Below are 12,789 nucleotides of genomic sequence, written 5' to 3'. Positions count from 1 at the left end.
AATACCACCTTCCCTGACCCGCTAGTGGTGAGCACACATTTTTATGTTCGCCGTATGTGATTATCAAATCGGCAGTTGCCGCTAGGTGCCATTTTCTTCTCTTTTCTCCTTCCCACGTGGAAATCCCCACTGCTTACTGGTCTACATGTTGCAGGTGGTTACAGAGCTTGGAAACCAGGCGGAACGCTTTGAGATAGCTGCTTGCTAGCTGCTGGTTCTGCCCCATAACGTGCTGCAAGGAGTGCGGGGAGCCTGGTGGGAAGGGCAGAGACCCCCTACAGAGGATCCCTTGCTTTGGAGCAAGCGAAGGCCAAGCAAGCTGCACTCGATCTGGGGATCAGCCCCGGATCAGCAGACTTGTTGTGTGCCCGTCTCTCTTCTTCGTAGCGGCCTCAATATCCTTTCTCTATGTTCTCTCCTCTTCCTGAACTCGCCGCTCTTATCTGATTCGGGGAAACTGCCCTCCCCTCCGTGTTGGGTGAACACCGAGCTGACTCAGCTCGGGGGTGACGGTCCCGAACCCCCGAGCTGATAACGCGACAGACTTTGATCCTCTCCGTATCGCGGAGATAAGGGATATCTGCCCGGCCTTCGGCTCCGATCCCGAAATGGATATCGCTGCCATCTCCTCGCCGCGCCTTAAAGGAGTTCCCCCTTCCCCGCCCCTGTATCGCTTTGAAGGAAGCACCGTCGCTTCTGAAGAGATGCTGAGCAAATCAGATCTGTCAATCGCGTGGCCATAATGGAGAGATGGGGTGATTTGAGGGAGACAGTCCACATCTGGCTTGCGACTCTTGGCGGCTGTACATGGCTGAATGCTGAAAATTGTATTCTAATTATATGCAAAACTTGCCTCTCTGTTTTGGAGCCTGCAGAGAATTCAGCCGTCCTGCGGCATAAAGCCGCTTGCTGCTGTGAATCACATGGATCCCAAAGGACCGTCCCAGCTGGCTTTTATCGGCTCCTCTGGGATTTGCAGACGTGGTTTTGAAGTCTTGAGGACTAGCACCATGTCTTTCCGTTTTGCCCGGCTTCCTAGGTGGCAGGGCCTGTGGCTAGGTCCTACCCCTGGAGATTGTTCTGATCGAAGGGACAGGAGCTTTCTGGGTTTTGCACTCTTGGATTTTGAGGGAGGGTGCCCCAGGGAGCTAACACACCACCCCTGTGGCCTCTGGTAGAAAGGGCACAATTCACAGTGTGAATTGGCATTTGCGATTGTTATGCATATGGTTGCAATAAAGACGACACAAGAGGATTTGCAAGAGATTGACCTTCGTTGTGCAGCCGTTAAGGGTTCTGTTCTTCCTTTCTGCATCGATTTTGGAACAGAATTCTTTCTGAATCTCTAGGAGGTGGATGGAGATCCCTGGAACGACACCTGGTCTCTGTGGTCCTTTCCCTCCCCAAACCCCACCTCCCCCACGCCTGGCTTTCAAAATCTCCAGGGATTTCCCACCCTGGAGCTGGGAACCCAGCACAGTTACCCTGACTTTTATCCAGCTCTTTTCTCCAAAGAATTCAGAATGGGCATATTGTTTCGCCTTCCTCCTTCCAATGACCTTGGAGGACAGTTTAGGCTGAGACACAGTGGCTGGCCCAAGAGTACCGCAGTGAGCATCATGCCTAGAAGAAGAAGAAGAGTTGGTTCTTATATGCCTATATGCCTAGGGGCTATCCATTGCAAATCTGAGCTCCACCTCCCCAAATCTCCATGTCCCCACCCCCTGAGTGGCTAACCCTAGAGAGGCAGTATAAAATGCTTTAAATACCCACCTTGTTCAGGAAGAAAACCAGAGGTAGGAACCAGAGAGTGTAAAGAAACCTGGAAGTGCAACAAGAACGGTGGAAAACTGGACCTACGGGCTAAAATTCTGCTTCTGGGAGCTCTTTAAGGCACCCCGGAGATCGAATGATGAAATAAAGAGAGCTCAATACAACAGATGCTCCATTCCGAAAGAAGCACCCTTCTGTAGTTCTGCCCTCCCTTTAGCATTGCTGTGCTGCCGTCTTTCATAAATTTACTGCCGGAATAAAACTTCTAATCATTTAGATGCGAATAATGTAATTCTGAGTACACGTTAGCTGATTTTTGGACTATAAAGCCCCTCTCCAGTTAAGATTTCTGGCTGGCTTGCACAAATGGCCCTTTTCTTTTAATGCTAATGACATGAAAAAAAAGTGAAATTTATTGAATCTGAGCAAGCGCTAATGTTCAATAAATCACGCCTTCGGAGATTTTAGGTGCAGCCAGAGATAAAGAGTGGGTTTAAATTACCGTTTATGGGAGGCTGGCAAATGGGAGGCCGGATTCTGGCCCCCCTTTCCCCAAGGTTACATGCTCAGGATGTGACCCGGTCACCCCTCGCATTACGTTATTCCCAAATGCTCATCAGGTCCGGCGTCTCTGGGGAGGGACACAGAGCTGTCAACAGCTGGGCAAGCAGAACGAGGGGCTGAAAGGAAAGTAGCCACATTCAACAGATGTTCAGCTCTCGCCGCCAGGGGCCTGTTTATGGAGCCGAATATTGGGGGTCTTGCAATAATATCCCCTCCATCCCCCCCCCATCAATTACAGCAGAGCATTTCACAGTGCATGGAAATTTCAGGTTGTGCGCGAGCAGAGTCAATCGATCCTCGTTCCAGAGGGGGAGCCATGTTGGATTGCAGTCAAACAGCCAAATTCGAGCCGGGTAGCCCCTTAAATACCAACCAGAATTTGGGACTTTGAACTTTAGAGTAGCAGTGTGGCCAGATGTCTTAAGGCAGGGGTAGTCAACCTGTGGTCCTCCAGATGTTCGCGGACTACAATTCCCATGAGCAAAGGCTGGCAGGGTCTCATGGGAATTGTAGTCCATGGACATCTGGAGGACCACAGGTTGACTACCCTTGTCTGAAGCAAGGGCTGCCTTGCTGGATCGCGACAAAAGGCCCATCCGCTTTAGCATTTTGCTCCTGACCGCTGTCTTTGGACGCGTTTAAGAGGGTGTGGAGCTGACCGTTTGCTCATTTGCCTGCAACATCTTGCAATGGGGTAGGCTGCCCCTGAGGGTGGAGGTTTTATCATTTGGTCCAACAGTCGTCCACTTAACCATCTTGCTAAACCAGAGCCCCATTGCAGCGTCTCAGAAGTTCATACAAGGCATGGAGGGGATTGTGATTTGGGGGTATACTGCTTCTGAACTTGGAGGTTCCATGGAGTGGCCATTAGTGAGAGGGCTGTCCGACAAGAATCCACGTGACCCTTCCTCAACGTGGCCAGATCAACAACCCTCCGCCAATATCTTTATCCCCAGGCCCTTAAACCCATGACATACCTGGAATTGAAGTTTGGAATTTTGTGTTTGGAAGGAGAGGTTACCAGGTGGGACATACCTGGGAATTTGGGGAGGGGGACTTCATTGGGGTGCAATGCCCCAGAGTCTGCCTTCCACAGTGGCCATTTTTACCTGCGATAGTGAGCGATCTCAAGCCACCGCCTGGAGCCTGGCAACCCTCTGCTGTTCCAGAACCTGGCTCATCCTGGCATCTTTGGAGTCCAGGAAGGGGTGGCAGGCACACAAAGAACTCTACAAGTGCTCGTGCGCTTGACAAACTCCTTCCCATCTCCTTTGCAATTGCCGGCAACTCTTTATTTACGGCAACTTTAATGTCTCCCCGTTTGGCGAGAATAAAAATAAATGGAGGAAAACAGCTGGCAGATTTATTTGGTATATTATATTTTCTTGCTAGCCTAAACGGGAAAGATTCGAGGGGTGGGCTCTCCGCCCGGGTAAAGTGGCTGTCGAAGGCAGGGAATGGAGCTGTATCCGAGGAGGAAGAGTTTGAGGGCAGATAGGAAACGAGGGAGGAAGGAATGGAGTATTTTAGTAGGTAGACAACAGTTAGGCAGTTAGGTCTCTCTCCCTCTCTCCTTTTTATACAAAGTGGTTTTTCTACATCAGGCTTTTTCAACCGGGGTTTCATGAATAGGTGGGAGTTATTTAATATTTAGTATATCAAATTTGTTAAAGGTCTTTCGGGTGATTTGGCCATGCGGCCCCCCCAAAAATGGCCAATGATGGGCCTGGGGTGGGTGGGAAGGGAGTGGGCCTTGCATGGGCATGTCCACAGCTCTGCTTCCCAACTACATTCTGCACGATTGTGCCACTTCTGGGGGTGTCTTGAAGCCCGAAGAACGTTTCAGGGGTTTCTCAGTGGTAAAAAAGCCGAGGAAGGCCGCCCTACGTAATAAAACTATTTTATTCTCTCCACCGGCCCAGCACTCTGCCTCCTTGCGTGTTGAAACTCTGCCAAAATCTTAGCATCACCTTCGAGCGTGGAAGCTCGCCAGCCTGGCCTTTTACATCCAGCACTCTTTCTCTGGCCATGAAATTCCTCTCGCCTTGAATGGGGCACCTCGCTGTGAAGATAATGTGAGGGCTTGGTCGGGGGCAGCCATAAAATTGACCCGAATAATGGACCCCGGGGGCTGAGAGAGATCCGTGAACGAAAACCACCAGCAGAACATCGCTCTCTGGCTGTTCAGAGATGTGCCTGCCTTCCCTTTCGCCCGGGGCACCTTGGCGATTCTTTAATGAATTCTCATGGCTGCGGCCCAAGTTTATGTCGCTGCACGGGGAGAACCAAGAGGTCGGCCCCCCCCTTCTCTCAACCGGGCGATGGATTGGACCATTTTGTACGCGCGAGGGGGAGGGAAGGCAAAGGGACGGCTTGGGATTGTTGACAGAGCACCTGTGGCTTGGCAGAATGTGTTCCTTTGGCCACCACATCCCAGCAGGGGAGGAAGCTAAATGGGAAATCTGCACTTGTCTCTCTCACATGCACATGCACACACAGACACCCTGCTCTGCTCAGATGTCTGGAGACAGGAGGGAGGGCCGCGGCTGGAGATAGAGTGCAGACGATTGCACATCTATCGTTATGTTTGTTCGACGTCCCCTTGAGAGCGCACGGACATTCGCCTGAGTATATTGGAAGCCCGGTGTGGTTAAGACTGGTGGCTTCTAATCGGCAAGCCGGGTTTGATTCCCCGCTCCTCCACATGCAGCCAGCTTGGGTGACAATGGGCCAGTCACAGTCCTGTTAGGGCTGTTCTCACGGAGGAGTCCTGTCAGAGCTCTCTCAGCCCCACCAACTGCACAGGACTCTCAGTCCCCACCTACCCAAAGGTGTATCAGAGCGGCTTATCTTCCTTTCCTTTCCCCACAACAGGCACCTTGCAAGAAGGAAAAGTAGCTGAGAGAGCTCTGAGAGAACTGATTGGTCCAAGGTCACCCACCTGACCGTGGAATGTTCTTCAGCCGTCGAGTAACCCCGGGAGTGATGCCAACTGGCCGCTCCCCCCGGAAGTCACATGTTTACAGCGTGCATGGTATGGCTCATAAAGTTAAATGCTTGATAAATAAGAAGTTAGTTTCATTTTGAGGTGTGCAGGACTTTGCCTGGGCAAAACAAGGAAGGATTCAAGGTCACTTGTAACCCTGGCTGAGAATGACTGGGCTAGCAAAAGAGCAATCCCTCCCTTACATCCCCTGCCCGTCAGCCTACATGAATCCTCTGAATTGCAACCCAGACAAACTCCCCCCCCCTTCCTGTTTGCGTCTTCTCTGCTTTGGTGGAGAGCAACATCACTATTCACCATCCTTCACGAGGATTATTGCTGCTGCTCAGGCCCTTTAATTGCTTCTTGGGGAGAAATCCCTTCAGCCCAATTATCGCCTGGGTATTTTTGTTTATTAACCAAAATGCATCTTCTTAATTACAAACTGATGCAGTTATCACGAGTTAAACGGGCTGTAAATCAAGCGGCTATCTCGACTGAATTGATGCCACAAGTCGGCCTGGCACCGTCTCGCCAGCGCCGACCGTGGACTGTATTCAAATCGCGGGACGTGTTGTGAATACAATTGCTATATTTTTTACGAGCCGACTGGGTGCAGGGTTGTCCCCTGGAGGAGGGAGCAACGGCAAGGAAAGACGGGCCGTGGCTCGGCGGTAGAACGTTTGTGTGGCACAGGGAAGGTCCCAGGTTCAATTCCTGACACCCCTAATTAAGGATCGGGGGGCGGGGGATGTGGAAGACCCTCTTCCACCAGAGAGCCAGCGCGGCATGGTGGTTCTGAGCTGTGGCCTCTCATCTGGAGAACCGAGTTTGATTCCTCTCCTCCACATGCAGCCAGCTGGCTGACCTTGGGCCTGTCCCAGTTCTCTCAGAGCTCTCTCAGCCTCACCTACCGCACAGGGTGTGTATTGCAGGGAGAAGGGCAGGTGATTGTAAGACACTTTGAGACTCCTCTGGGGTACGAAGAACCAAGGCTTTTTCCTGAGCCCCTGAGTAAACAAATACCGACCGGAGAAGAAGAGTTGGCATTTCGCTACCGAAGGAGCCTAAAAATGCCTTACAATCACCTTCCCTCCCTCGTAGAGAAGACCACGGCTATATTAAAAGAAACAGCCAAGAAAGCCCCGTCCACACCGGCCTCTCAAGACCAACACGCCTGTTCAAGCATTTGTGAAATTTCCGTCTTGCCCGCTTCTCGGAGAATAAATCTCTCCGGCTGTTTTATCTAACTCATAAAGTTGCCGCGTCCAAGAAACGGCCCTCAACGCGCTGGCTTTAAATCCGATGAACCTCCTCTCCTTGTCTCTAGAGCGGGAAGGATATTTTGGAGGGAGGGAGCTTGAGTCCAGTTTGAGTCGTCTTCCGCCCTGCCCAGAGGTGTCCCTAGCCTGTTAGCGCTGAAGTTTAGGGAGAGGCAGAGCTTGGGAGCCAAGCAGGGAATTTTGCATGATGGTCCAACATGGATAGTCTCGTGTTGCTATGCCTGGGGCAGGGATGCTCTGTCTTCTCGGGGCTTGGGGGCTCCACAGTGGACTAGTCCTGAGTCCACTTCTGCGTGTGCCTGTGTAGGATCGCACCCTTTGACGTGTTGTGGATGCTTTGATTGACATCAGTGTAATTTTGGGGGTAGGGGAGGGGGAGGCAGAGAGCTCTCCGCGGCTTTTCCTTTCTCAAGCTCCGAATCAGCAAGTCTCACCGTAGCAGGAGATGGAAACGCGGAGGGGAGGGGAGGGGAGCTGCTGGAGAAGAGGAGGAGGGACGTAAGCACTTTCGAAAGAGCTGGGCCGGCAGAACGCGGTGTGTGTGTGTGTGTGTGTGGGGGGGGGGGGGGGTGGCCAGGCCTCGATTGCTGCAGCCATTTTCGTTGCGGTTGTGTTTGTTTGCTGCTTATGGAAAGCCATTTATAATTGTCACGGGCTCATTGATTTAGGGACACCTGTGGTTTGAGGGCACTTCGCAGCAACAGAACTCATTTAGCACAAAAACACACACCGGCTCCGGGCCTTCTGGGCTGCGGGTTCCCCACTCGGCCCCGGATGGAGGGCCTCGATTCGTGGCCAAAACCGGCTCAAGATTGGCGGGTTGATCCAGGGCAGCCCAAAGGAAAGGGGGGAGGGCCTTTGATTCTCCCCTGGGGTTGAAGCAGGCGCCCTGGAGGCAAAGCCACATTTCATGGAGCCTTGTAGCAAGAACAAGGGTGCCAACCTCCAGGTGGGACCTGGAGATCCCCTGGAATTATGGCTCATTCCCCAGCTCCAGGGTCATCTAGTCCAGCCTGCTGCACAATGCAGGAGACTCACAACTACCTGCCTCCCCGCAGGGATCTCAGTTCCATGCCCAGATGATGCCTCCCCCCAAAAACCCAGAACCCCTGGCCAGTCTGGCCTGGAAGAATTTGCCTCCTGTTCTCAAAGTGGTGATCGGCATTTCCCTGGGTGTGCAAGAAAGGGCCAGAACAGCCAAGCACCAACACAGTCCTTTCTACGATGGGGGGACCTGAGATATGGGACCTCCTGAAGGCAGGACATGGGCTCCCCTGACCTTTACCCCCTTCCGTAGGAACACACAAAGCTTCCTGAGACCCCCAACCACGTCTGACTCATTGCATCTGGCTTGGGTCACTGAGCTCTACGTTCGAGGGTCCCCGGAAGTGGGCGGGCAATGGTTCAACTCACTTGAAAACCTTTTGAGTCATCCTACCGTAATGGGTTGCCATGAGAATGTCTGTCTGGAACTAGGGATGCCAACCTCCAGGTGGGACCTGGGGACCCCCTGGAATTATAGCTCATCTCCTGACTAAAGTTCGGTTCCCCTGGAGAAAAGGGCTGCTTGGGAGGGGGTCCCCACTGAGGCCTCTTCCCACCGGAACCTCTAAAACCTCCAGAAATTTCCCACCTGGATACCCCGCATCGAGACCCCACATCCTACTTCACCTGGGGGTTGGATTTCTGTTTGGTTTGTCTCAGTGGCCCAGCCCCGGAATGTGAAGGCTTTAATGAAACCTCCGCTGGCTCTTAAGAAGTAATTAAGACGGTGGAAATGCAGAGTTGAAACCCGGGCGCTCGTGTCAGTGGAAATGAAAAGGCCCGAAATGGATTTTTCATTTCTGTGAACTCGTCTGCATAATCAGTTTTCCTTCTTTTGACAATCGGATGCAGGAGCAGAGGGCTGTTTTTATAGCAGGCTGTTTTTCGAAAAAAGCAGGGTGGGCTTGCCGGCTCTTCAGGGCCTGAATTTCTTCTCCAGCGGATTTCTGCACGTCCACGTTTTGTTGAAAGCACCCGAGCTGTCCAAATTCTGCTTATTGACTGGCTAGTTGAACCCACGCTGGTGCCATGGAAGCTCGCCAGGTGATTCGTGGCCAGTCACGTTCTCCCAGTCTGACCCACCTTACAGGGTTGTTGTGAGGATACAATGGGAGAGAGGCAAACAAAGGTAGCCATCTGCAAAAGATGGTTCTCGGTGCCTTGGGAAAGGTGGCCATAAACCTGGAAGTAACATGGGGAAATCCTTTAATGGGAGCAGCAAAAGGCAGCGGAGAGTTGTGGTTAAGAATGGCGACCTCTAGTCTGGAGAAATGGGTTTGATTCCCCACTGAGACGATTCCCTTGGGCTCATCTCAGTTCTCTCAGAATTGTCTCTGCCCCATCTACCTCACAGGGTGTCTGTTGTGGGGAGAGGAAGGGAAGGAGAGTGTAAGCTGTTCTGAGACTCCTTCAGGTAGTCAAAAGTTAGGTACAAGTAGCCAGCTCTTCATCTTCTTCTTTGTTGACTCCTTCTTCATCGTTGTCTTTGTCATTGTCTTCATTGTCGTTATCTTTGTCTTCGTTGTCTTTGTCATTGTCTTCTTCTGGCCCAGGAACTCTGGTAAGGGCAAATTTTGAACCTATTTCAGACTTACTTGAAGTTTCATGTGGCGTGAAAGGGATGGAGGATTGAGAAGGAGTATCCTCATCCCTTCCCACCCTGAACAATGAGATTTGTACTAGGATGTTGTGACCCAACCCAAGTTGGATCAGAGATTGGGAAGACCACAGCACACTCCTGGGCATTGGGAAGGGTTTCTCTCTCCCCACTTCCCCCTGGTTTTTCTAGGAAAGTGTTCCCCCCATGATCTCAAAGTTATTTTTCCCCAGTAGGGTTATCGATCTGCTCCAGACCTGTCACCTTTTCAAAGTAAACCTCCCCTATGATAAGGACTAGAAACACCCTATCCTTTTATTCTTCCAGTTTTACTTTTAAAAGAGAAACATTTGCCAAATGCTTCCGGAAATCGAACGGCGCCCTAAATTCTGTATTGCTTGGATGTGGGGGAAAAAAAACCCGAAGTGGAAATCTTTGGACAGATAGATAGACTATCGATCTGACCTGATTGTCCGATCTCACTGAAGCACAGTGGGATCCTCAAAACGAAACACAATCCACTCCAAAAAACCTGTCCCTATGGGAGGGAAAGCAGACAGACCCTGAAACCCTCCTTGGGCGGGAGAAACGTGCCCAGGGATCAATACCCCCAAAGGTTGCTTGAGTGCAGAAGGGGAGAGAAGGAGAAATAGGAAAGTTTCTGCCCAAACTCCAGCCAGAGAGAGAGCATCGGCCGGCCCGCCCGCCAGCCAGTCGACAGCAGAGGGAGCTAAAGAAAAGGGCGAGCTAAGGAGATGCTGGGAAGCCTCGTGAAGGCTCTGAAACACTAGCTAAAATTTTTGAAAGAAGACCGAGCCGAGAGGGGAGAGCAAGAGGGCTCTCTGGGCAGCCAGCGCTTCCCCCAAGGAAGCCGCTCTGCTAGGCCGGGATCTGAAACCCATGTGCAGGCGAGCGGAAGACGTAGCAAAGTGCTCCGAGGCGGTTATTATTATTTTTTTAAAAAATGTCCAATCCATCCGGCAGCCCGGAAGACGCGACGAAGCAGCGGAGCCGAGATGGCAAGGCGAGGCGAGCGGAGGGAGGCGATCCACAACCCGAGGGGAAGCGGCTGAGGCTGGGGGACGGAGCCGGGAGCAGAGGGAAGGAAGGAGCCGGAGCAGAAGGCGAAGGGAGGAGAAAAGAGCAGGCGGTTTGGCCAGACACCGAAGAATCGGGGAGCCGGGCAGATGGAGAAGGCCAAACTGTAAGTAGAACTGGCCGGGGGGTGTCGTGAAGATGCACTCTTCTTTTTTTTTTGAGGTGGGGGGCTGACTTTCCTCTCTGAACTTTGATCAGCTTGTGTGCCAATGGGGCAGGGGGGCTGGGCTGTCCCGGCAGACAGGAGGGGGGCCAAATAGGGGCTCTGGACGCCGGACACTTACTTGCCTCTTGGCCGGAAGAGTTCACCTCTCTGGCCACTCTTTGCAACGTGTGCTCATTGGAAAGAAAGACTCCGTCTTGCGTGGACGAGGGTCCGCCAGCTCTTTGCTGTCTGCTCCTTTGCAGCAAAGAAGGGAGAGGACCCTATCAGCTCGGGTGGGTGGCCGGTGTTCATTGCTCTAGGCCCTGGGCTGGTCGGTAAAGGTCAGGGGGTCTCGGATACGGACCCAAAAGGGGGTGCGGTGGGGCATGGGCAAAATGCTTTGGGAATGGAGGCTTTCAAGCAGCAGGGGAGGGCGGTGGAGTGTCAATGTTTTCAGAATCGTATAACAATAATTGTTGCTATCAGCTCCTGTAAGTTTCCGATCGGCGTCACGTTGCTCCGGTGCTTGGCAGCAGGTGCCGAAAATGCAGCTGAAAGTCTGTCTGTAAAACAAGGAGACCAGATGGGTTGCAATTTCAACTCTCTGCATCTTTCCCTTCTGAATCTCAGCCAGGCGAGCTGGTGCCTCTCTCTCTCTCTCTCTCTCTCTCCCCCCCCCACCTGTGTAGGTGTGCTAGCTCTGGGATTGCCCTTAACAGGGAGCCGGAGTTACCTGAGTTGGCTCCCCGGCAGATGGGAAGTTTCGGAGTGTCTCGCAGGAAATGCAGACCTGGGGGTTGTGTGTTTCCCCCCTCCCACTTGGAAACCTTCCCCCCGAATTAAGATCTGGCTTTCATGCCAGACGAGGAATTGACACCTTGGGCCTCCTTGAGAGGGGATTTACAGACCTGCTAATTTGAGAGGCAGAGAGCGAGGGTGGGGTGTTTCTCTCTCTCTCTCTCTCTCTCTCTCTCTCTCTCTCTCTCTCTCTCTCTCTCTCTCTCTCTCTCTTTTGCTCGATTCATCCGGCTGGCGGATTATTTCTCTCAACACTGCTGTCTGCGTGGCTGACAGCGTGCAATTAGCATGTAACTCGTTGCCATCCGCGTACGACAGCAAGGGGCAAGCCTGACGGTGTCTCTTCCCTTATCCCTCTTGCTTGCCATGCTTTCGGCAGGCTGCCGAATGCTTGGGAGAACTACGTTCCTATGCCGGGGGGCTGCTGGTGGGGCTGGCTCCCAAATCCGAGAGAGCCGCACTTGACCTGGTTTGGCAGGTCGTGGAATGGGAGAAGTCCAGTTTGGGGGGGCTGGCTGAAGGATGGCTCTGCATGTCGTGGCGGAATTGGTGTCAGAAGTGAAACCCTGTCTAGGACAGAGTCCCCGTCAGTTATAGTGGGTCTATAAGAGTGGCTTGACTGAGGATGTTCAGGCTGAGCAGGTTGTTAGACTTTATAATAGCAGAATGTACAGGTTGCGCAGGTTCTTAGACTTTAAAGAGCAGAATGTACAGGTTGCGCAGGTTCTTAGACTTTAAAGAGCAGAATGTACAGGTTGAGCAGGTTCTTAGACTTTAAAGAGCAGAATGTACAGGTTGAGCAGGTTCTTAGACTTTAAAGAGCAGAATGTACAGGTTGAGAAGGTTCTTAGACTTTAAAGAGCAGAAAGTACAGGTTGAGCAGGCTCCTAGACTTTAAAAGAGGCATCATGCACTCACATCCCCTTGTGTGTGGGCCGACTGGGAACTTTCGGCTGCTGTTCTAGGATCCAGCCACAGCCGGCAAAGAGCAATCTGACCTCGGTTGTTGGCCCGGCCAGACGGGGCAGAGGCAAGGAGCCCTGCTGGGGTGCCTGCAACCCCTCCGCCCCAGGGCCGCTTTGAGACTCCTCCGGGCAGTGAAGAGCAGGGTATAAAAGCCAACTTTCCTCCTCCTTCTGTTTCCCCGGAAGGGTCTGTGGCTGACAGGGGAGGGGTCAGAACTGATTTGTTGGCTGTGAGCCATGTCCAGCAAGGACTGGGCTTGTACTTGGGCGCCCAGCGTCTTTATCACAGTCCTGCCATCTCAGCCGCCGCGAAGCCTCGCAGACGTGGCGGTTTCGAAATTAATACGCGGAGAACGCCAACCGCGCTGCAGTCTAGACAGAGAAGACGGAGAGCTTCTTTCCCTGGCTTGAGAACTCTTTTGGAAGGCAAGTCGTATGTATCCGGAGCGCCTTTTATTTATCAACCCAGCCCTCCTCCTCCTCCTTTGCCGTTCATTAACGGGAACGATTTTTCTTCTCGGTGGCAAGTGTCGGCCTCT

General features: G+C 52.5%; 1 protein-coding gene across 21 annotated transcripts in view; it reads left to right on the top strand.

Moving 5' to 3' along the window:
* RBFOX1 (RNA binding fox-1 homolog 1) overlaps positions 1-12,789 on the top strand; it is an 832,795-nt gene that overhangs the window by 16,298 nt on the left and 803,708 nt on the right. For 19 of the 21 annotated variants that reach the window (XM_077316478.1, XM_077316476.1, XM_077316480.1 and 16 more), the window contains exon 2: positions 10,229-10,448. In XM_077316478.1, the coding sequence (XP_077172593.1) occupies positions 10,229-10,448 (220 nt within the window). Of the gene's footprint in view, positions 1-10,048; positions 10,449-12,789 lie in introns of those variants that run through there. The other 2 variants (XM_077316494.1, XM_077316493.1) reach the window with 1 other exon arrangement.

The sequence above is a fragment of the Paroedura picta genome, chromosome 17 (assembly GCF_049243985.1).
Source record: "Paroedura picta isolate Pp20150507F chromosome 17, Ppicta_v3.0, whole genome shotgun sequence".
Lineage (NCBI taxonomy): Eukaryota > Metazoa > Chordata > Lepidosauria > Squamata > Gekkonidae > Paroedura > Paroedura picta.
The sequence above is the reverse complement of the archived record's forward strand: the minus strand, read 5'-3'. Positions and strand labels throughout refer to the sequence as shown.